This window comes from Buteo buteo, chromosome 3 (genome assembly GCF_964188355.1).
Source record: "Buteo buteo chromosome 3, bButBut1.hap1.1, whole genome shotgun sequence".
Taxonomy (NCBI): Eukaryota; Metazoa; Chordata; class Aves; order Accipitriformes; family Accipitridae; genus Buteo; species Buteo buteo.
In genome coordinates this window covers 58047643-58071020 of record NC_134173.1, presented here as the reverse complement: position 1 = coordinate 58071020, position 23378 = coordinate 58047643, and the positions used below count along the sequence as shown (strand labels likewise).

At 40.4% G+C, this 23378-nt stretch overlaps 1 protein-coding gene across 6 annotated transcripts in view; it reads right to left on the bottom strand.

Moving 5' to 3' along the window:
- The window catches only part of OXR1 (oxidation resistance 1), a 299313-nt gene that overhangs the window by 138979 nt on the left and 136956 nt on the right, over nucleotides 1–23378 (bottom strand). For 3 of the 6 annotated variants that reach the window (XM_075023813.1, XM_075023807.1, XM_075023810.1), the window contains one exon: nucleotides 8478–8674. In XM_075023813.1, coding sequence (XP_074879914.1) covers nucleotides 8478–8674 — 197 coding nt within the window. Of the gene's footprint in view, nucleotides 1–8477; nucleotides 8675–16075; nucleotides 16242–23378 lie in introns of those variants that run through there. The other 3 variants (XM_075023806.1, XM_075023809.1, XM_075023808.1) reach the window with 3 other exon arrangements.

The window sequence follows — 23378 nt, the reverse complement described above, 5'->3', positions numbered from 1 at the left end:
TGATTTAACCATGGTAAAGCCACACTGGCTATTCCAAATCACCTTCTCCTTCACTTGTCCAGAAGTAGCTTCAAAGAGGATCTGCCCCACGATTTTGCTAGGGACTAAAAATGAGGCTGAACAGCCTATAGTTCCCTGGATAATCCTTCTTGCCCTTTTTGAAAAGGGGTGCAGCATTTGCCTTTTACCAGTCATCATGGACCTCCCATGATCTCTGTGACCTTTCAAAGACAGTAGAGAGCAGCCTCACAATGACCTCAGCCAGCTCTTTCAGCATCCTTCATATGTATCCCATTGGGTCCCATGAACTTCTATGGATCAAGAGTTTTCTCAAGAGGTCGCTGACTTAGCCCTTTCCCACTACCAGTAATTATTGTCCTCCCTGAACTCTGTCTCCAGGCTCAGAAGCCTCAGCCTTATCCACATTTGCTACCACTAAATCATCCAGCTATTTCAGCAGAGAATCCACATTTTCCTTGTTTGTTCTTTTACTGTTAGAAGGAAGACTCCGCTATTTCACAATACTCAAAAGACTGGTGCTCAAGGCACATTTGAGGTGTTAGAAATGAAGTACTTTTTTTCAGTCATTTTGCCTTTATACAGAAGGCCTCCACCAATGAGTGAGAGACTGAAGGTGATGCATTCTCTACCAGCCCAGAGCTTAGAGGTCAAATCAGTTTCTTTTTTTTTCTCCCCTAGAGATTCAAATTTTAGTATCCCAAGAGTACATACTATTAGCTGATCTTGCAAGTTGAGTAGCTTGCCTATAGAACGATAAAAGATTTCAGCTTTGTCCTGATGTAAAGCAAGGAAATTATAAAATCCTGAAATACTTCTTGCCCAAAATGACTCAGCAGATGATACGATAGCAATCTATATGATTAAAAACAAAACCAGATGCTAAGAAAAGGGACATGCTGAGATGAAAGGACATTAATGAGCATCACTCTTCTGGTGGATGCTATCTCTATAGCTCAAAGATAATTTATATTCAAAGGATACACAGAGTATCTGTAAAGGACAAAAGAAGGATACAACATTAAAAACTGGCTTTTAATGGCTCCAAGTTTTAAATTCTAAAAAAGAGAAAAACAAAGACATGAACAAATGCTTGCTTGCTCATCCAGGGTAGCTATGTGATCTGAATCACTAATAAAAATCTTCAAGAAAGGTGAATGAGTAAGAATTTTGCATAGTTACTGTTGCTATGAAAGCCACTTTCCTTATTATCCACACGTTCCACAAATTATTTCCCTTTCCTTATCACTCACAAACAGGTAATGAGGTGCTAGGAAAATGGCCTCCCCCTCTAAAAGTTTCCGAGATCGTATTTGAAAGGAAGCAGTCAGAATGATGTTTCTCAAAAAGCAGTTAGTGTTCAATAGGGAAATTGTAAGAGCATTGAATGGGACAGAGTCAGACTCTGCAAATGTGTGTGAACAGCATCTGGATCCTCTGAGAGAGTTGGCAGCTTCATCTCCCATCTGTCCTTCTCTAAAAGGGAGAGGACGCAGCCCAAATTTACAGCATCTACTGCACCAACCTCCACCACTTATCTAACTAACAACTTCTAATATACCTACCTATGTTTCATGCTTTGCTAGTAGTGGCAATAAACAAGAAAGGTAATTGTGCAAATAGGAGAAAAAATGGATATTCAGGAGCTACTACAGAAAGGAACTGCATTCAGTTCTGCAGAAGAGGAGAAGCAAATATATTCAACTGCCAAATGATAAGAAGAACCTTTCAAGACTTGTTTGGAAAGAAAGTGGAATGTTCTTTGCAGGAAAACCTCTCTACAGCAAATACACCAATTATTATCAGATCATGTCCCCTAAAAGGAGCAAGATATGTCTAGAGCATCCCAAATAAAATCTCTCAGAGCAGGAAGGGATTTGAGCACTAAAAAAGAAACAGCCACAACGCCAGCCCTTCAGATAAGTTTTATGCTTTTTTTAGAGGAGAAGGCAAGAGGCAGCCCCCTAACTTTGTTTTTAATCAGTGACTACAATAGCAAGTAGTCCCATGAGATAAACTCCATAAGATTCTCAGCTTGGCTGTAAATAAGAGCATATTTTCAGGTGCAATGATGTTCTCCTTTTCCAGTTTTGAGTCCAACAGCAGATTCACTGTGATGTCTGACCAATGGTCGATGGCTCTCTCACACTGGCTCTCCAAAATGGCTAAGCTGGTGCATGAGTGACAAAGCTCCATCAGGATAAGAGATCTCTGACATATGAAATCACCACTTGAACTGATGTTAGTTCTGCATAACAATTTTATATTAGCAGATACTGTGACACCATATAAATGTAGTAATAAATGTGGATGAATTCACACTTAATCTGGTAGCTCTGACATAGTTTAAAGCAAGTAATAATTTCATGGAAGCAGCCTGGAATGTATGTAAACAGAAAGAAAGTGAATCGACTGCACAAGTAAACAATATGATATTTATTAATGCTTCCAAATAATTGTAAAAGTCATGGCTTAAATGGACTCACTTGAAAGCATATAGCACAAGGGTTAGGTATAATTATATCCACTAAATAGTAGCTGATCAGTTTTCCTTTAGTTCTCCCTTTCATAGCAGGAGGAACAGACTATGACTTACTAATCACTTGAAAAAAAGATATTTTTTTTAGGTTTCCCCATAAAATCTTCTCTATTATACTCTCTATCACTCTACAAATACTCTCTTCTACTGTTTTGTGAATTAATAATAATTCTTGTGACCAGTCATTACTTACATTTATATGCCATTAAATTCTTTGGAAGATCCATCTTCTTTTCACAATAATACATTTTGAAGTACTAAATTAGTAGTACTGACTAAACTAATCCCAACTAAATTTAAAGTGACTACCCACTGAAACTTTCTTACAAACAAGACTACTTGCTCATAGGGAAGTCTGTTTTTTCCTATTTATCACTTTGGCATTAGCTACCAGACACTTGTTTTGGAAATGCAGTCAATTAATATGTATTTATTCAGAGTTGCTTATCCCAAAAGCTTCATTTCTCTTCCACACTGATTTTATATCAGTTAATTCCACTACTCCGAATAGGTAACATGTCAATATTCAAGGACTATACAAGTGTAGAGTACTAATTTGGCCAGGTCAAGCTAGGAGAAAATATTTTCTCCATTAAGATTTCTGCTGACCTTATTTGCAAGAGAGATTTGAGAAGAGAAGGGCATGTTCCTACTTTTTTTATTTTTAAAAAATGAACACTGGCGTGAAGGGAACTTTGGCAATTAGTATTTCCCAAGTGTCCTCATGCTGTGTACTATGTACACATACACATACTCATGCATTCTGTCTAAACTACGAAGTGTGTGTAGCTGTAGCAGCAATACCTTCCACTGACGACAGAGGCTATACCAACAAAAGATGCCTCCTGAGACAGTTGATAGTTGTCTTCTGAATGAAATAAGCTGTGCTAGCAGAAGCCTGTACAGCAACACTTGCATTAAGGCTTTTATTAGAACAGTTAATAAAAATTGCTGCATTCCTCCTCTCCCCACCACGCTGTACTCCAACAATGTTTTCTAGCGTGAACTACTGTCCTGCTTCATGATTTCTTCTGCCTGATTCCTAGAATCAGGAAAATATATTCATGCAACTGTCTTATTTTTAAATAATGTATTTGCTCTATACCAGTGCTGCAGTTTCATTTTAATGACAAATAGAACAAAAGAAGCCTTTTACATCTACAAAACCAGGGTTACTAGGTAAATAGTCTACTGGGTATATCCCCTTAGAGGAATCTAAGCATGCATCAGGCTTTCATGGCTTAATGAGAACCAGAGGATGGATACATCTCAAGTGCATGTCTTTATAGGGTAACAACATTAGCTACTTCAGTCACTTTAATAAATTGCTAAACATATATCCTGAGGCATCGTACCTTGAAGTATGGTCCTACAACCCTTCAGTTGGGTCCTACAAGCAACACAGCTGTGACGCTGCACCTGGGCTAACTGCAAGCCAGCTAAGAAGAGCTGGCTGTAGCCTGGTCATGGCATTAAGCTGATACAGGCTTACTGCTTTACATTCAGGTTACCCATATAATTCTCCATTGTGTAACATTCCAGCCTACTTTTTAGAGTGCTGAAGACCCAGATACCTTCTTTTTCTCTTTTGAGAGAGTTGCTCAACAATAAGCACTTCAGAAATATGTGGCCTGAATTTTTAAGTGCCTGAAGCATCTAAAAAGTCTAATTTTAGGTTTTTATTTTTCAGTGTCTTGGGTGCTGTTTCTAGAGTTCTCCAAAAAACTTCATCCAACCCACCATGCAGACTGTTTTTCCTACACTTGCCTTATTAATCTAGGAGTTCCCACTCAATTTTTTCACACCAGTTCAGCACTGGAGGTGCAGGAGCCTTCCTGCCTGCTGAGCCTGCCATATGGAAGAGTTATTTCTCCCCCTCACTGACTCTCCATTTTCTCTTTCATTTCATCCGAGCACACAACTTGTTCCCCATTGCCTATTCCTCTCAGTTCTCTCTCTTACCTACTTCTTTTTCCCCACTTTTAAAAAGTGCAGCTGCACTCATTAAGTTTGGGAAGCATCTACAATGCAGTCTGTGGGAAAGATGAAATGCAAAATAAATATCCTGTGGATAGCTCTCTAAAGTAGGAGCAGTGCTGATGAAATTTTAAAATCTCTTGGAATTACCAGGATATCCCTTCCTCATTACACATTCAACTTCGAAAGGTCTGAGGTAAATCTGTGTACAAATAAGGTGACACAAAAAATTAAAAAATATTCTGATGCTACAGAGTATTTAGGAAAACAAGTCTGATAGACAACTGCCTTTATCTGCTCACAGTAGCTGCAAGCATACTCAAGCTGCTACAATTTCTTCTGCAAAGCATGTGAGTGCAAGACTCGCATGTCTTTGTGTCTGCAAAGCAGGGTGAGATTTATATAAAGATCTCCAAAGTGCTTTCTGCATAGCCAAATAAAAAACCCCATATTTTTAAAATCATTTTGATTTTACTCTTTCCATGAGTTGATAAAGTAAAGCTGGTTACACATTTCTTTATATGTAATTTTAAGCTGCATGGCTATTCGATAAAGTGGGCAGCCATTAACAAATCCGGCTAGGCCTTAAAGTTAAGCTTTAATAGGCAATGTGATGCTGACATTTACATTTTAAAACATATAAACTGCCTATATGTACATGTCTAAATATAGAAGTCATACTTCTTTTATATACCCAGATTTGAACTCAGTTCTCATACCTATAAAGTACTTTGAAGATCATAATAATTATCAAAAATAAGTTTTTAAGGAAAATGAGAGTAATACAAAATACAACTGACATTTGTTTGCTCAAGCTCCATTAGTCACTACCATAAACACTGTCATTTGGCAATTTGATCTGAGATTAATGTAACAGAATACTAATTTTAAAACAAAAGAAGCAAAGCCAGCTGAAAGCATTAGTTTTCTAACACATTTTCTTAATCTGTTTATCACAGTCATGATTAGTTCATATTGCTCGATCTTGGACACAGATTGCTTTTAGTAGAGAACAACATGCAACCAAGGGCAAAACAAGGTAAACCCCTGTGTAATTGTATTAGGTCAGCAACAGGTCTATGTGCTTGTTTAAGCTATTTAACAGACAACTGTACACAAAACTTCACTAGAATCCGGTATTTTTCTATTTTAGAGTCCCAGCCCATTGCAGGTATGTCAGTACATTTATCCTCAGAAAGTAACAAACTATTTGATTAGACTTTGACTATTAGAAATAATTTTTGAGACAAGTCATAGAAAATGACTTTTAAATCAAGAGGTGACATAGGTCATAACTTAGAGTATGCTGAAGTTGATGGGATCTCTAGGAAGGTAATTATTGTTTCTCTCGGATTGTCAAAGTCATAGACTCAGTATCAGAACAATTCAGCCGGTACAGTAAACGTGTTCATCTGGTATCAGTACTGTGCTGTCCAAGATTAAACCTTTCATTTTCACAATATTCAGGAACATGTGCCATTAAATATTTGTGAAGATACAGAGAAACTCTTGTTTCTTCAATTTGCCTGTCAGCAAATGTAGAGGTCGGCGTTCGGAAGATCTCGCGTTGTCACGGAAAGTTAGAGGGTTAGTCGCAGCCTTGTGATGTACCTGTAACCCCACCTCCCCTTGTTCCACTATGTAGCATTCGCTACATATCAAGGTGCCACGCTTAGATCACTGGTCGGCCCAGACCAGGGAAAGAGACAGATAACATACACAGTGTGAGCGCCAACTTCCGCCTTTTATTGCGCAGTTAATTCCTTTTATACTAACAAGGGGAGGTGGGGTTACAGGTACATCACAAGGCTGCGACTAACCCTCTAACTTTCCGTGACAACGCGAGATCTTCCGAACGCCGACCCCTACAAGCAAAATTTAAACATTCTGTAGTATTCAGTAATACTGGCTCTAGCAACTTATTCCTTGTGATTTAGGCAACTCACATAGACAAGTCTGCATGTATAAGAACATAAAACCAACACATCTCCTGTACTGGGTCAGTCCAGCCAGGCCACCTCGCCCACTGCTCTGTACAAGGATAATGGAAGATGATATTTAAGAAAAAAATATGTAAGTTTGACCATTTTCTGTGGTCTGTTCCCCTCATACTTCTCCAGGGTCTACAACTGTTGTTCATAAATGTTAGCAACTGTTTATGGGCAAGCTGCCCATGAACGCTCTTGTCTATGGACACGCTGACCATGTTGCAGCACGACACACAGAGAGGCTGTGGGGTATCCACCCCTCGAGACTGTCAAGACTTGGCAAGACAAAGCTTTGGCTGTTCTGATCTAGTTGATCTAGTGTTGGCTGAAGCTCCACTTCAAACAGGACCCCAGACTATATAACCTTCAGAGGTCTTTGCCAGTCAACAAGTCTGTCAAATCAAGTGCTGCACAATATTCAAACAAATTAATCAAACGTACGAACAACACTGTTATTCCAGCACTGAAGTTAGACCCTGAGCAACTAGTGCGCAGACCTTGTGATCACATCTAGGTTACTAACATTGATGGAGTTCACATTATAAGGAATTTGTAAAGGTTCCCAAACGAAAATGCAGGTGAGTCAAATTTAACAAGTAGATAAATGCAATCCTGAATCTGTGCTTCCATACACAGACTGTGGTTTGGGTGATCACAGAAGAACATTCAACTATGGTCAATTTACCAATAATATTTCTTAATCTTGAGTTAGATTAAGAACTCATTTTGATGATGTGGTGGATTTCTACTTTCATTATTACTCTTATGCAAATGATGAACCCATCAATGCCTTCACTTTGCCTCACTTTTATTTATTTTGGGGTAGACAGGATTGAGTGATAACAGAAACTTCTGTGAGTTTTCAGAAGGCAGTTGTGCAGCCCAATTTGAATGTAGGGCATCAAAAAATGCAAACACGTACAATCATTCATGACTTAAAATACAGCCTTCGTTATTAAAATGTGTAGATTGCTAATGCAGTTTCCTTCTTAAAAACAAGATAACTTATGATGACAGCCAACTTCAAGGATTCAGACATAACACAGTGAAAGATGTTTAAGGCAACACATTTTTCTTTACCTTTTAGACAAGTTAAAGACACACAAATAGTTACCTTGGAACAGAAGAAATGATCACATTATACTGCAATAAATCAACAGCACACAAACACACAATTAAAATATATAACTTCTTTTTCTTAAATCTACTGACATTTTGTCTCTTCAAAGCACAGCATTAGCATCCAACCCTCTTGTTTGTACCAATCCCATTAGCACATCTCCCTCTCACAAGCGCTAATGAATCCGGCATGAACACTACAAGGTCACTCTCCGCTCAGTGTTAATCGGGTAAGGACCAAAATGTTGCCAAAAGACTCAGTCAGGCCCAGTCCTGAAATGATTTATGGGGAAGCAAGTTATGAAGCATCTTCTAGGGTGTCTAAGATGGTTTTATAAGAATCATGTAGGTGCTGAAATCCCAGAGGAATATCCAGAAAACCAAAATATCCAGAGAGATACCCAGAAACCTCCTTAATTAATTGTTCACACTCAGCAGGTCTCCTCCCTCTCCAAACTGGAAATCCTTTCTAACCAGAGCCTTCTAAACAATCTCTGCCAAAACTCTGATGCAATCCATAGTCAAAGGTGATTATGTTCCTCCTATATCCTTCCTCCCAAAATTGCTTTTATGCTTTCTTCAATACTTGATCTTAAGGAAAAAAAAAAAAAGGCAGAAGAAAGGATTCTTGTAAATGGTGCAAAATAAATAAAGCAGGTTAATTCTTCAGGGTAGTTTGACATGAGCATTAAGATATGACATCTTAATGCTCGCTGTGGGCATTTGTAATCTTAGTAGCTAACTGCAACTAACCAAAAGAAATAAACCAGAAATAAACAGGAAGACCTTGCCTTTTTAGTAAGTATATTTCATTTTTTCTGTGAAAGAAAACTCACCAATGGTGTAATATCTCTTCAAGTCACTCCTCCGTGGATTGCGCCTTTGGGTGTTCGCAGTGTTGTTCTGTTCCTCCTCAGAAGTAGCTGTCTTAGTGGCAAGCAAAGATTTACTGGGCTGAGGTGTCTGAGCTTCAGCTGCCACTGGGTTGCATCCTGGCCCACTAATATCCACCGACTGGGACTTTTTCTTTAATCTAAAGGCAATTTAAGGCAGTAAGGTATTACTAATCATCATTCTATACCTAGATTATGTAGAACAACAGCAATATATTCATTGTATAACAATTTGTTCATGTCGCAGCAGAACACAGAACAGCAGTGATAAATTAGGCCTTATATTAATTTCCCCTTTCAGCTCTGCGAAATCAGTTACAGCGCTTCCATCTCACATGTAGCTACAAATGGTAAACTGCCCTCAGATCAGCCTGCTGAGCTGTTTGAAGGATCAGTCCCTAATCTATTTCAGAGATTAGCTGCCAACAATTAACCTATCATTAAGTTGCCTGGCTCAAGCTTCCACAGACGAGGGGAGTACAAAGAAATTAAATCATTTGCACAAAGTTGCTGAAAGATCCAAGAGAAAAGAACTGACTTACAATCTTCTGAATTCAGACGTAGCTCTACTGCATTTCTCATTCTGCAATAGTTTCAAAGTGTTGTTTCTCACTGAAACTCAAGAATCCCACTAACCCCAGGTACCATTTTGTGCACTGCAACAGCAGTGGACAGAGGAAAAGAAATTCTCTGTCCTGCAGAAGAAATCAGTGTTACTCAACTCATTACTGGCATCCAGGTAGAGTACGATTTATTAACCACTATCCTCTGAGCCCAACCAACCAAACATTTTTACCCATCTAGCTGTCCACACATCCAGACATAACATTATAACTTGGGTAGAAGTATATTGTGAGAGACAGTGTCAAAAGTCTTGCTAAAGTCAAGGCAAATGACATTATTGCTTTCCAATCCTCCCCAAATTTAGTCATTTTATCAGAGTTCTGCAGGAGAGAGACTTAGAAAATCTCTCAAATCCTACTTCAGAGTGATGGTGAGTACACTCCCATCACTGAATCACTGTAGTTCTGGCATCTCCTCTATCCCTAGCAACATAAAATAGAGGTTATTATGCTACTAGATTTATTGAACAGAGACAATGCTCTGTTATGATGAATCTCACTACACACACATTGGATTTTGTCAACACTTTTCTTAAATTAAGTCTCTATAAATGTATATAGTTGACTAGATGATTTGATCCTGGAAATAAAAGAGGTTTATGGCATTGCAGTGAGAAATTGATTTGAGATGAAGGGATCATAATAATTCTGAAATTTTGAAGCAAGTGAAGTAAAATGATAAAGTTCTGTAATGCCAAAGGATAATTCTATTAGGGTAACAATTTAATGCTAAGCAGCCTCCCTCTTAACTCTGTGCTTCCTTATTTTTAAAACATGTTCTCCATGTATTGGCTGCAATTAAACAGCATGGATTCCTGCACTGAGAATGGAATCTGGTAGTTTAAGAGATTAACTGATTAAGTATCGTAATAATAATTACTGCTATTAGTAGACTGGAAAATACTCAGGTCATGATCAAGCTCTAGAAGATAAAGTATAACGTGTATGTAGCATTTTATGAACGACACTATGAAGGTGAAATTACTACACTCATATGGGGCATTGCTAGTCCAGGGAAAGGACTAGCAGTTAGAAAGTTAGCAGTTAGAAATTAACTTCTCTGTGTGGTCCAATGAGAAAGACTACTTCCATTGTAACCTTTTCCCTAGACTGGCCCAGGGTGTCTTGTGTCTGAAGCAACACTCCTCTGCACAAACAGTTCAGGATGACAGGGATCTTTATCCCTCCTACATATAAGAAAGGCTGTACTGGGTCAAAGCAGATGTTCATCGAGAGAAATGTCTTGTCTCTAACAGCTCCATCAATGGAAAGACTACAGGCAGATGCACAGTGCTACCTCCCCCAGGATACCGCTTCAGCCTCCAGCAAACTCTGTTTTACAGGTTTCCTGAGTTAAATGACGCACCTTTTTTAGCTCTTGGAGTTATTTTTCTTGGTTTGTCCTTAATTACTCCCAGACTCATCTGGTTTAACTATGCACTGTGTTCATTTTAGCATACAGTAGCCACAACAGCTTATTCTAATGACTTTTAAGTGTGGCATTATGAGAAACAACTACTACTCCATATATACCCGCTGCTTACATTGGCTCCTGCTGTTCCAAGAGCCCTACAGATATGGGAAGACCCACTTGCCTCCATGATAAAACTATCTCTACTTTGAGGACCTTGGTTGATGGACCCATATATGGAGTCGGTGGGGACACCACCCTGAACAGCTTGGGATGAACTAACTGAATACTTCTATTAGCACTGATACATAGGAAAATCAAGGTAAGACTGGACAGGGCATCCTCTCTGAGTAAACATTGTGTGAGAAGAAAAGAAAGCTCTGCTGTTTGAAATGATGCTCCAGAAACTGAGACCTTGTTTTAAGCAGTTCTAGCTTTAAGCCTACAGCTGGTCAAATGTATTTACCTAAAATGAAGATTGGAGTATTTTGTTGACTCATTAACAGTGAAATGGTGTTCCATTATGATGTTAAATTCTGCTACGTTGTTGAATATGCCATATTTCAGGTGATATAAAAAGTCTCTACAATTCCTTACCACTTGAAATCTTTGAAGATTTAAAGGATGACTTTTGGGAAGAAAATCACTAGTTTTCAAAAAGTAATACTCTACTTCAGACCAAAGCTTCCACTGTGATTACAGTCTTGCTTCTGTGTTGTGCAAAACAGTTGTGGGCAAAGCAACTACAAAGTGTTTAGTACCTCCCTAATCTCAAACCAAGGCAAGTGAGGCCTAAAGATCGATAAGTGTACATATGTCCTGCATTATGCATTTCCATGCTCTGCCCCAGAGGAAGACAGACAGCAGGTGAGTTGAAATAAATTATACAAATTGAAAAATACCTTTATGATTTATATTCTCAACTATGTTATGAACACATTCTTTGCTACCAAGGCTGTCTGAAGGACAGTGCAATTAATAAAGCTGTGAATTACAGTGTGGAGGCAGCTAATAAAATAGCTTGCTTCACTGTGGGGTATACCAGATTGTTGTTACAAATATACTGTGTCTATTCATCTAGAATCACATAGGAATAAAGGGATAATACCTGTCATCTGAGCAGTAAAAATGTCACATTGCCTTTTTCAGGTGACTTACAATTAATAAAAGACTCAGTTGAAATGCCTATAGCAAATTAATGTCCAAAAGTTATCTACTCTTGCAATCCAGAATAATTTACATGTAAGACTTGCAGACTCATAGGTACTCGAGTACTAAAATTAAAGAACAGGAGCATGAAAGACAAGCAAGTACACATAATACTGCCAAACTGTTCTTGAGGGACCATGGTGACAGTGCTCTTGCTGCCAGGAAAAAAAGAAAGATACAGGGTCTGATTTAATCCAGATTCTGTGATAACAGGGTCAGCTGAGTAGGACACAGGTTCAAGTAAGGACACAATTTTATCGGAATGACTTGACAAAAACAAGCAACTTACTCAAATGCATCTTCCTTCAGCCCACCTGAACTGTATATTGATACAGTCATGGCTGGCAAATAGTTTGTAAAAACTCTGCAGTCTTTCAACTGCATCTTCACTAGACCACCATGTCTTGCAAAGAAAGCCTGAGTTCTATGTTTGTTCTGAAGCCAAGAGAATGAATTCATTGTAAGCCTGACCCTTTTCCAGCACCCTGCTTTATCACTAGCTTTGTGCTGCACTTGGTTTTGGTTTTTTATATTAGAGCTGCACAGTCGGGCTGAAACAAGATTTATTCTTTGACAGAAAGGAATCTGAACATGAAATGCCTTGGGATCACATTCCTTGTTCTTGCTTTGTTTCAGGCTGTCTGCTTGTAGGAAAATAAATAAAAGATATAAGAAATACTGTGCCAAATCTTTTTTATCTTTTACTCTATGTATTCTGTAGCAGCCTTCAACTGAGTTTCCAACAACGGACAACACAGGTCTTTCAATATTGCCTGGTGTGACCCAAAATGACATTGCTGCAAACAGCCAGCAGACAGCATGCCAGCGAGGATTTCAAAGTCAGCACTGCACTAGTCGGGCTTGGAAATACATATCTGATGTCAAGGACAAAGTCCTAACTTGACTGAGATCTAAGTAGAAGGGGCAAAAATTTCTTTTTTCTGCAGCTATCCTTAAATTATAGGAGCTCCAGGGAGGGAGAAACTATTCAACAAAAAAAGGAAAATCTACAGCCTTTGAGAGGTGTGAAACCCCAAGCTGGTCACTACTGTTGTCTTCTGGCTACTAGCAGCTTCTGTGAAATATGGTTGTGCTCTCTTGGGTGTTACAACAGACAGGCACCTTCACAGCAAAAACGGTAAGTTCAGAGGAGAAGCTAACATGGAATGACTATGAAGGCCCAATTGTTGACAATTAATTGAGACAACGCACCCTGGGTCAAAATTCCAGTAGGGCCAGAGGAGGGGTTATTCAGCTGCTGCTGACTGGATCTGGAAATGACATGTTTGCTTGGAACATGGCTGAGCAGCACCTCAGTTTTAGATAGCCCTGTTCAAACACACATTTCACACACCTATTTGTGTAATTCAATTGCACTATTGCTAATGACCCATTAAAACCCCATTTGCTCCATTTATATCTCACTGTATTTTCCTAGAACAGATGTCGCTCACCCCAGTAACTCCAACCGAGACCTTCTACACAGTCACTCCTCGGTACCTGTAACCCACCGGACAGAGGCACAAACCCCAGATCTGCCTCTCAGCATCCTGCCAGTTGCCACTCGCAGAGGGTTTGCTCATTTAGCTAATCCAGGAGGAATGTGCATCTCCAAGCTGTGTGAGATGACATACCTGTAGGTAGATACACTGACTAGTTTTTGAACTTGGGCTTTATTTCTCTTTCCATCCTCTGCATACAACTGCAAAGTTTTCTACTGCATTTTAGAAACAGCCTAACAGATGGCTCCAGCTTTTACCTCCTCCTGACCAGCTGGTGTCCTGCACTCCCCAGCAGCACCTCCCAGGAATGGGTCACTTTGAACAGATTCTTACCATTTCCCTCAAAGAGAAAACGTGGTGGGGTGGTTGGGTGTTTGGGCATCGACCACCAAGTGCTCTGGGCAGTCCATACATATGGCAAGTCCTGAAATCCTGGGGCTAGTGAATTCCCTGGGAAGTCTGCTACAGATTTAAAGAGCATTAGAATTTCAGCCTTGGCATTCACTATCACAAACCTATTCCATTCCTAATACAATCCATACACTTTTTCATGTTACAATTGCAAACTGAATTTCTGTAAAGCAGCATGGAAAAAAAATAAGGCATTATTTCTAGAAAGATCTTAAAAGCACCTAAAACAAGCATGGCTGGCAGTCCAGTCTGAAAGAAAAGGAAGAAAAAAGGCATTTAAACCATTTATGGTGGAAACAAACAACCATACGAAGCATCCCAGGGGCTGGGAATCTGTACAATTCAGTCTTTGTGAATTTCTAAGTAAAAATCCCTTACTGCAACAAAGATTTGGAGGAAAGCCTAGCTTATTCTTATCTACTGAATACAAAAAACCTCCCTGTACCCCTTGTGACTATCGCAGAGATTTTACTACACACTTAATAGGAGAAGCAAAATCATTCATCTGAAGAGTGATGCTTTTTATTCAGAGATGCATTTAGTATTTTTGAATGCCCAGAAGAGCTGGTTATGAATTTGATTTCTTTGTAGCAAAAAATGTGATTTAAACTGATGCCGACAGCCAGGATTTATCTGATTCTGGAAAAAAGTAAACTTCTGTTTTCAACACAGCACTGCAAAGATCTGACAACGTAAACACAGGAGAAGGCCAACCCCCCCAGCATCTGCACAGACTAGCCCCCAAAACAGTTACTTTATTCCCCTGTGGACACACTGTGCCCCCCAACCTCCACACAAATCTGCATTTGCACATGGCCGACACTTTTTGGCTGCTGTGGCAATTCGGAGGGATCAGGTAAAAGGCTTGTGGTCTGCAGTCAGGCTCCATTTACTGCCTGAGGCTCCTTCTGCACGCTTGCAGCGTGAGGCAGTGCCACGGAGGGCACCTGGAAAATCTTTTGTTCAGTGCTCTTGAACACCACCTGCAGCTCTGGCTATCCCCTCCCAAAAAGAAGATAGCAGGATTAGACTGATATGGACAAAAAACACCCGTGATGATGATGAGTTGGTTCCTCACGGGGCGACACAAAACAGACGGGGGGAAGGAGCCGCCGGCGGGGGACCCGCGCAGGGACCTCTACAGCCATCAGCCATGGGAAAGGGGAGTGGCAAATGGTTTTACACCGCAGGAGATTTAAGAAGCATCAAATGAAGGCAAGCAGCAAGTTTAAAATAAACACGAAGAAGTACTTCTTTAAATGGTATATAATTGCGTGATGGAAATAATTGTGCAGGCTAGGAGTATCGCTCGGTACAAAAAAGAATGACACAGGTCAGGCAGAAAACATCCATTTAGGGGCTGTGAAGCATGCAGGTACTTGAGCAAACAAATTCCTTGAGCCAAGGATTGTGGGAAGGTGGAGGGGTTTCACGTGGAAAGAGCCACTCAATGCATGCTCCATCTCTCATATTATCCCTAGGTATCCACTACTATGTAAGTACTAAACAGAACCAAGTGCAACATACTTGCAATTCAAATCTGAACTGGTCATTATGAATTGCAGAGGGAAACAAAAGCAATTACCACAAAGCAGCTGGAAAATAGAACACCAGTAAAATCAGTAAACAGTCAGTAAACAAACAAAACAAAAAAAAACCCACAGAAAAGCCCTTCAGACTGTTATTTCACATGTTGATCATGCAGCAGAGTTTTCTGATAACGCAAGCAGCTTATGAGATCATTTGATGGCAGAAAACAAGAACCAGATGACCTTCACACGGGTGGCATTATGAAAGGATTAGGAATGAAATCACACCTACACAGCCCAAAAAGCAATTCAAAGCGGCAGGTATGTATCAACAATGCAACATTCAGCCCAGCTTCAGGAAAGAAAACACTGTAGGCACAAGGGCTACATCCAAAAAAAAAAGCGGCACTTCAGCATCATATTTTGCTCTATACCCCCAGCATATGTATTTGAGCATGTAGAACAAGCATACAGAACACTCTTTTTTGTTCTTTTACACACACTACCAAAAATTACCATGCAAATTAGAGACACAACAGTTGTTAACCATCAGAGTACCAGAAAGCAAACCAAAACCACCCTCTCTCCACTTCCCAGTCATCCTTATGAAGTGGTCCCAGCACATGCAGAAAAATGGCCACCATCCCTCATTCTGTAAGAAAAGACAATGCCAAACCAGAAGTTTCCACCAGGCTTCAGGGGAAAAGATGAAGAGTATCTAAATGATTGAAAAATTGGTTTTGTGATGTGTGGAACAGGCAACCCACACCCTTTTAACAAGATCTATAAACAATGCTGGCGCCTTGTGTTTCAGGGGCACATCACCGAAGAAAGACTTATGAAAATGAACACAAACCTTGTGATTATTCCTGGGAGCATGACAGCACTGCTACAGGTAAACCCTTGGAGGACCATTTACAGAAGACATATAGATTGGTTGCTGCCAGGTTACATCCATGAACTCCAAGCGGGAGTATCCAGAATCCACTTGTGGTTCAAGTGTGACAAGGCATTCTCACTGCCTGGGAGAGAAGCGTTAGTGAGTCCGCGGGCAAAGGAGTCAGAGTGCTCTACACACCACAGATGGGCCTGGAGATGTGCATTCGCAGGAGGATGAGGCATGGCAGTAGTGGGGAGGGAGGTGGTGATGATGATGGAGAGGAAGATGGCAGCGGTCATGCTAAATACATAATGTAACTCTCATAGTCACAGCATAAACAATTCATTCTTTTTTCCTGCCTAAGCTTTTGTAAAGATTAAGAGCTCAAGATCATATGGCTTCACCATGGCTGTGTAATACTTTACAGCTGTTTCACATGGTGGAAGTAATACACTCTGCAACTAGGGTGTGTGTTTTGTCAGGGATGAGAATTTCTTGATTTTTTCTTTCAGGATTTTGAGAGGGTGGGTTGCAATGCTGCACTATTTGCTGACAGTTATCTTGATTCTGGACATATTTTAGAAGAGATGTGTAAAGTAAATTACTATTTTGAATCTTGCTATTTTGTTAATAGCTGCTATACTGTTATTTAAATAACTCCCACTAGTTCCATTTTCACAAAAGCTCTTCCAATGCTTTATGCAAATCTACTTTAGTATAATTTGCATGGGTCTTGAAATTTCCAGCTCTGTCATATTCCGCACAAAAAAATTTGCATTACGGTTTTAAAGTGACAATAATTTCATTCTTATTTGTCTCATTAATGCTGTAGCATTATATTTAATGGAACTTTATTTATAAGGATGGATTCAAACTGTCCAAACTATTTTAAGGTTGTATCACTACAGAAAGTCTTTCCTTCACCTGATTAGAAGGAGCTATTTCTGAAATCTCTTTATTATAGGCTATGCATCCAGCATCCAGATCCTATTCCCCTGAAAATTACTGTGAGATTTTCACACATCCTATATTATGCAGGACCACATCCTATATTACTATCTTCTCTATCCCAAACCCTGAATTCAATGTTTTCAAAGGCAGGTGTAGCCGGTCATCTGGGAGCTGCATGGCATACCCTGAGACATACAGAATACTCCACCTACAGTGAAGCCATATAAACTCGTAGCATTTTTCCATATAATTAACTTTGGCATAATATCAATTACTTTCTGTGCTAACTGCAAGTAATTTACACATCAACAAAGCTGTTTTATCCATAGCCTTTAATTTAGGCAATTGCATTTATGTTTCTAATTCCAACCCTAGGCTTCACTGTTTTCTGAGTTGTTTACAAGTCAGTTGCAATATCCCTGGGCACTTAATGTTCCTGAGACTGTGACAGCACATGCAATCATAACACACATACATTTATGTAGTCAAATTTGGAAGCAAAAGGGCCTTCTAACTTCTCAAAGAGACGGCAGAGGAGGTTGCTTTTACAATACCACAGATTTGTGTGTTCTAGTTCTACCACCTCAACAAATAAGCATCAGCACAGCAAGCAACTGCAGCTCAGGTTTGAAGAACATGCTGTGGATATGCTTGTCCTAAGACACAGAAATGCAAATCTGCACATTCTTGTGCCTTGCCCGGTAGCTCATACAACTTGAAATGTATACAGTGAAACAACTTAAAGAGTTCTTTCAAAATATAAACCCAGTTTATACATCATTATTATCTTTATTCCACAGGACATACATGGGATAAGACATTCTGATCTCATCACTGAAAATTCAGTGAGTTGTAAAGGTATTTTGTGAAAGGGAAAAAGATAATAAATAAACAATGAGTGAGATCTAGCCAGGAGCACCTCAGTCCAGGCAGGTACAACAGCCTATCGGCTGCAGTGCCTCCAGGTAAGAGGGGACCTACTAGTCTGGCCTTCCTCCTGCAGCTGGGCAGCCTGCCCTGTCACGCCATGCCATGCCACTGCCCTGTACACAGTGCTGCTTGGCAGCCACGAATGGCACTCCTCGGACCGGAGGTGCCACAAGGAAGAGAGCCTCCATCTTTAGTCTGAGCATTAGGGCATGCTGCAGAGAGGGCAAAGACCACGCTCTGTGACCTGCCACCACACCACGGGGCTGAGGAGGGGGGTCAGTCCAGGGCAGCAGAAGACACAATCTCACAGGCAATCATCCAAACTCTCCTCATGCTCCTTCCCAAATGGAGCCTCCCCTCCTCTTCCTAGAGCCACAAGACTCATCCTCACACTGGTGTTCGAAGTGCCCTTTGGGCAAAGCTATCTGCTTCCCACCAGGCATGGGAGCTATGGGGCTGCACTCTGAAAGCCATTATTGCCGTTTCACTTTTCTAAGAACCAGGCACAGCATGCTACACAGATGTTAGGACTGAAAAAATATCTAATACCTAGAAGTCTTTGGAAGCACCCACCCATCTTCATTGAATACAGGTCAATGACAAGACTGGACAAAGGCTAGCAACTTAAACTGTAAGCCAAACAGTACCCATCTTAGGAAAGTAAGTTATCTAATTTGTACAAATACCGCATCTTCATACTTTTGCAGTATAGGTTAGCCTTGAAATAAAGCTTACATAGATTTGAAACGTGTGCATAATATAATCTTCTATAAGTCCTCACAGGACAAAAAGCAACTGTCACAAAATGAAGCAATTAGCACCAACTCACAAAGGGCAGACTCTTGTTACACTGAAGAGAGAGACAGAAGCTGTTCCTTGAGGAGACTAAAACACCCAGCATTTCTCCTTGCTAGGAACATAAATTGGTTCTCAGAGTGCTCTGCAGGATATAACAACATCAGAAAAATCTCTGTGGAAGCACCTAACTTGTCAAAAGCAAGCTGGAAACTAGGCAAAAGAGAAATCTTTCATCATCATAACCAAAGGAGAATCAAGTTTTTGCCTTTCAACTCTCGCATAACTCAAGTATTTTGAATAGTAAGTATAATTTCGGTGAAATGTGCAGAAAATGTATAGACTGTATAAAATGAACCTTATATTGGTTGGCTTTTTTGACTATTATTTGACATATACGCCACATCCTCCACTGAAAACACGTTCATTCAAGCTACTTTTTCTTAAGGGAGTTTCACTGGGCACTAGCCATACAGGTTTGAAAAAGTGCTTGTCTTCTCCTTTCTGCATTTCTGATTCACAAATCAGGTTAGCCAAGCTTCTAGCAGATGGGAGAGAAACATCTTCAAAGATCCAGGAATATTTTGTACTTAAACAAGACAAAATTATCATCCTACCCGGTTAGCAGGAGACCCTCCTGCTCTAAGTATTCAGCTCTGACTAACCCTGACACCCTGACCAGCTTTCTCTTTTCACCTGGGGTCAGTAACATGGCAAAGCAGTTACTGGCATTTCCCCTCGAGCTCCAAGAACAGCCCAGAGGGCTGACTGGGGATGCCAGCCCATACTCTATATTCATTCGGATGCTGCAGCCATAGCAGATAGAGATCCAGAGCCTTGTTAAGGTCCCATCAGACACAATTAGAAAATGGGAAGTCTGTTAATTGCACGTATTGAGAAAACACTATCTTGAGCATGTATGTTTTCATGTCTTGTCATCTCGAAAAGTAAGCAATGCCACTTGATAAGCTGATTAATAACAGGTTGTACTCAGAGAATCTATAGATAAAGGATAAACGTACATCTGAACAGATAGGTTGTGAAATAGTGCCTACTTATTTAAAAACAAACGGAAAACCCACACAACTATTTTGTTTCTCAGTTCTGTGGTAGTAGGAGGAACATTTTTAACAACTTTTTACTTTGTGCCCACAAGAGTGTAAAGGTTGTAAAGACATTTCTTTACATCTTCACCCTCTGAGCCTAGCCCACAAGCACTGCTGATACACTGCCTTGGCTGCAGAAGGGACCACGCAGTGGGGCAAGCTCTGGTGGACAGAGCAGCAGGAGCCACAAGAGACACAGGAGCTGCAAGAGCAAGAACCAGGGCATGAGCATCCCCAAAAGAGAATGAAGTGGCTCAGGCAAGCACAGAGATTATGTTCGACCTGAACCCAAGCAAACATATTCTGGGGACAACAAACTATGGTAAAAAAAGGAAAAAGAAAACCCTTCAAGAACATGAAAATTTTTTATGAGAATGTTTGAGATTTCAACAGTAATTTGAAACTAACTGTAGGGACAGAAAATAAACATGACATGATCGCAGTGAAAGTTCCCACTCAGTAAATTCTAGGCCTGCAGAGCTGTAAGCAGGAGGCACTGCTGGCATCTATCCTACACTATGCATATATTTTTTATTTGGATATTGGTTCACAATGGACAAAGCCTATGAACTTCATCAGGGTCATGAAGGCTCTCTTCATTCCCATCAGTGCAGTTTTCTCCTTGTCTTAGCTTTTGTTTTAAACTAAGAATTATGACAGCCAATTTCTCATTTCAAGTTTCCTTACAAATGAGATTCCCTCTTGCCCCTTATGATGACTTAGTCCTGAGTCTTCTCAGGTCCTCCCCTGTAATCCTGTTTTCTGCTCCCATTATCAAGACACTGTGCTCTGATGACTCAATGATCAAAGCATATCTCTGGCTGCTGGAAGCCACCAGAAATTTAGATAGCAGATTTCCACTACTTTAAAATATTTGTCGTTATTAAAAGTGTCACCATTCATTTTGATTTCTCCCATTCACTGAATGTAAAGGCACTTCTAGACTACACAAAATGTTGCCACCACCAGATCTCTTGCTGGGCAGGGCAGCAAGTGCCCTGAACACCGTGCCTGTGCACAGTGCCAGGACTGCAGGCTGCTGGGGGGGCACAGGCGGCCCTGTGGCCTGAGTTTCAAGCAGACGGGGTGGGCGTTCCACTTATAACTGTGACAGACAAAATACATACATAGTCCAGTACTTACATAGTTCAGTTTATATAAAGATGTAGGACTCTAAAAATGTATGTCTAAAAAGATTTACATGGTTTTTTAATATTTAAATAACAAAAGATATTTTTCAGTCTTTCCCACCATAAAAATATATACCCTGTTTCTACACCACATAACAAAACTTTAACATTAGGAAAGGAAATTGCCTAAGAAAGGAAGGGATTCTCTTATTTTATATCCATAGCAATGATATCAATAAATATTGAAGAAGTTTTTTTAAAATACAGCAAAGTTCCTTTTGTTAGGCTTCATTTTTAAGTTGTGTGTTTAACAAACCCACCTTGACATCAAGTACTGCAGTTATCTAGTTTGTCACTATTTTCTCAGAAGCTGAACTTTCTTCTGACAAGCGTTGCCAGTCAATTAAATTAAAAAGAGAGCAGCACGATGAAGTGTATTACTGCTCAGCCTTTAATAAACCAGCTGTGTATTTCTGAGTCTCTCCCAGCTTTCTGACAGGGGCCTTGATTCAGCAGTGTCCTTAGGTCCCTGCCTGACATTGAGACCACCAGCAAGATGGCTCAGCTGCCTCCATCCTGGGAAGGAGGTGACCATTAATGCACAGCACGGCTTATCAACAGATACCATCCAACTTTTTTTTTTAACATGCGCAGTGTAAACCTCTAGCTATCAAACTGAATAACAATAGTAAAAAGAAAGATCAGATTTGCAGGACTTAAGGTACCTGGACTCTTTTCAGCATCCTAATAGGGCAGAACCATATTTCTTGAACCAGCTGTGGAGGCAGGTCACAGCTTGCCAAGGACCAGTCAGCTCCATAGGCACATGCACATGTTGAGATTCAAGAGGAGACAGCTAGCATCCTTCTGTAGAGTTATCTACCAAGCCATAAAAACACTTAAATATCAAACCTCTTAATTTATGTTGCAGAGCATCTAGAAGCCTTGTAAAAAATTGCATTAATAAACCTGAAGTAGTTGACGCCTGAGAGGCAAGCAAGTGCCCAGGATGATACAAGCCTGTTCAGATCCTCGCCTTAAGGCTCAGCTCCTGGTAAGCAAGACGTTCCTGCACAACACCAAAGCAAAACAATCCCTCTTAGCTTTTTCCTCACTTTCTTTCAGGATGCATCTTGCACCTGTGCTCCTGTGCTAGAACAAACTCTCTTGGGTCAGCGGTGTTTGAGCTGTTGTGTCTCCAGTAATGGCAATCTCTGTCATGGGCATGAGGAGGTTGGTTGGTTCTGTGGCTCCTGGCTCTGCACACTGCAGTAAGCATAGGTGTTTAAGTCTTTCCTTCTCAGAGATGTACAGATGAGCTGCTTGACTTTTAGAGACAGTTACCACTACAACCTTGGCGGATCGAGCAGGGAGGAACATGCTCCCAGCAAGAAGTTAAGAGAAGACAGCAAGAAGGGCAGTCCTTACAAACACTGCAATGACATCGCAACAGCATGAAAGAGATCATTAAGTTTTATCCACAGATTGGATATCTTCTCAACCCTTCAGCAGCAGTTGTGGGGGAGACACTGGGGAAGAGAAAGGAAAACCAGGAAGGCAGGGGAAGACTAGCAGCACTCCCGGGCAGCCACCTACGCTTCTGCGGTGGCAGTACTGGCTGTCAGCCTCTGCTGCTCGGGCTGCCGCTCGCGCTCGAATATGCTATGAAGAGCCTCACCACCGCTTATTTCTCTTTCTTTCTGCAGGTGGGACTTATAAGCAGCACATACTGAGATTGAAGAAGACAACCTAAAACCATAATTCAGTTTCATGCTGAAGTAAAGACATGTCCTCACCAGCGGAAAAGGATGACCTTTCCCTTGAACCACCATTTAGATTTATGCCTGTGACAAGTAACAATCTTTTCCTAATTTTTTTTTTCACTCATAATGACACAAAATAGAGTTGGACAAACATAGAAACAATAGACTGTAGAACACAGCTGCCCTGCAGGGTTTTTTATTATTATTTTTAAATCAATAAGCCCAGAGAGCAGAATTGCTATAAGCACTGCAGCTACATCCACTACCAGACTCTGGCAATCTATAGGCATCATAGTAAATGATATTATTTAAAGAAGAATCCAATAAAAAAGCACTATACTGTGGCTTTCCAGAGCACAGTGAGGCTTTTTCCCCCCCTTAGTCCAGAATAAAGAGCACCTCAAGGCTGGTCTGGCATTGCAAGGCTAAGATCCCCATAATCAGACATAAGTCTCGACAGGCAGCTGAACAGAGATGGTACAGGAGACGAGGAGCTGGTGTCTGACAGTATGAAAAAGAGAAGCCAAGGAGAGATTTAAACACAGCTGGAAGTGATCAAAACCATAGCCCAGAAAACAAATGAGGCCACAGCATGTTAAATGAG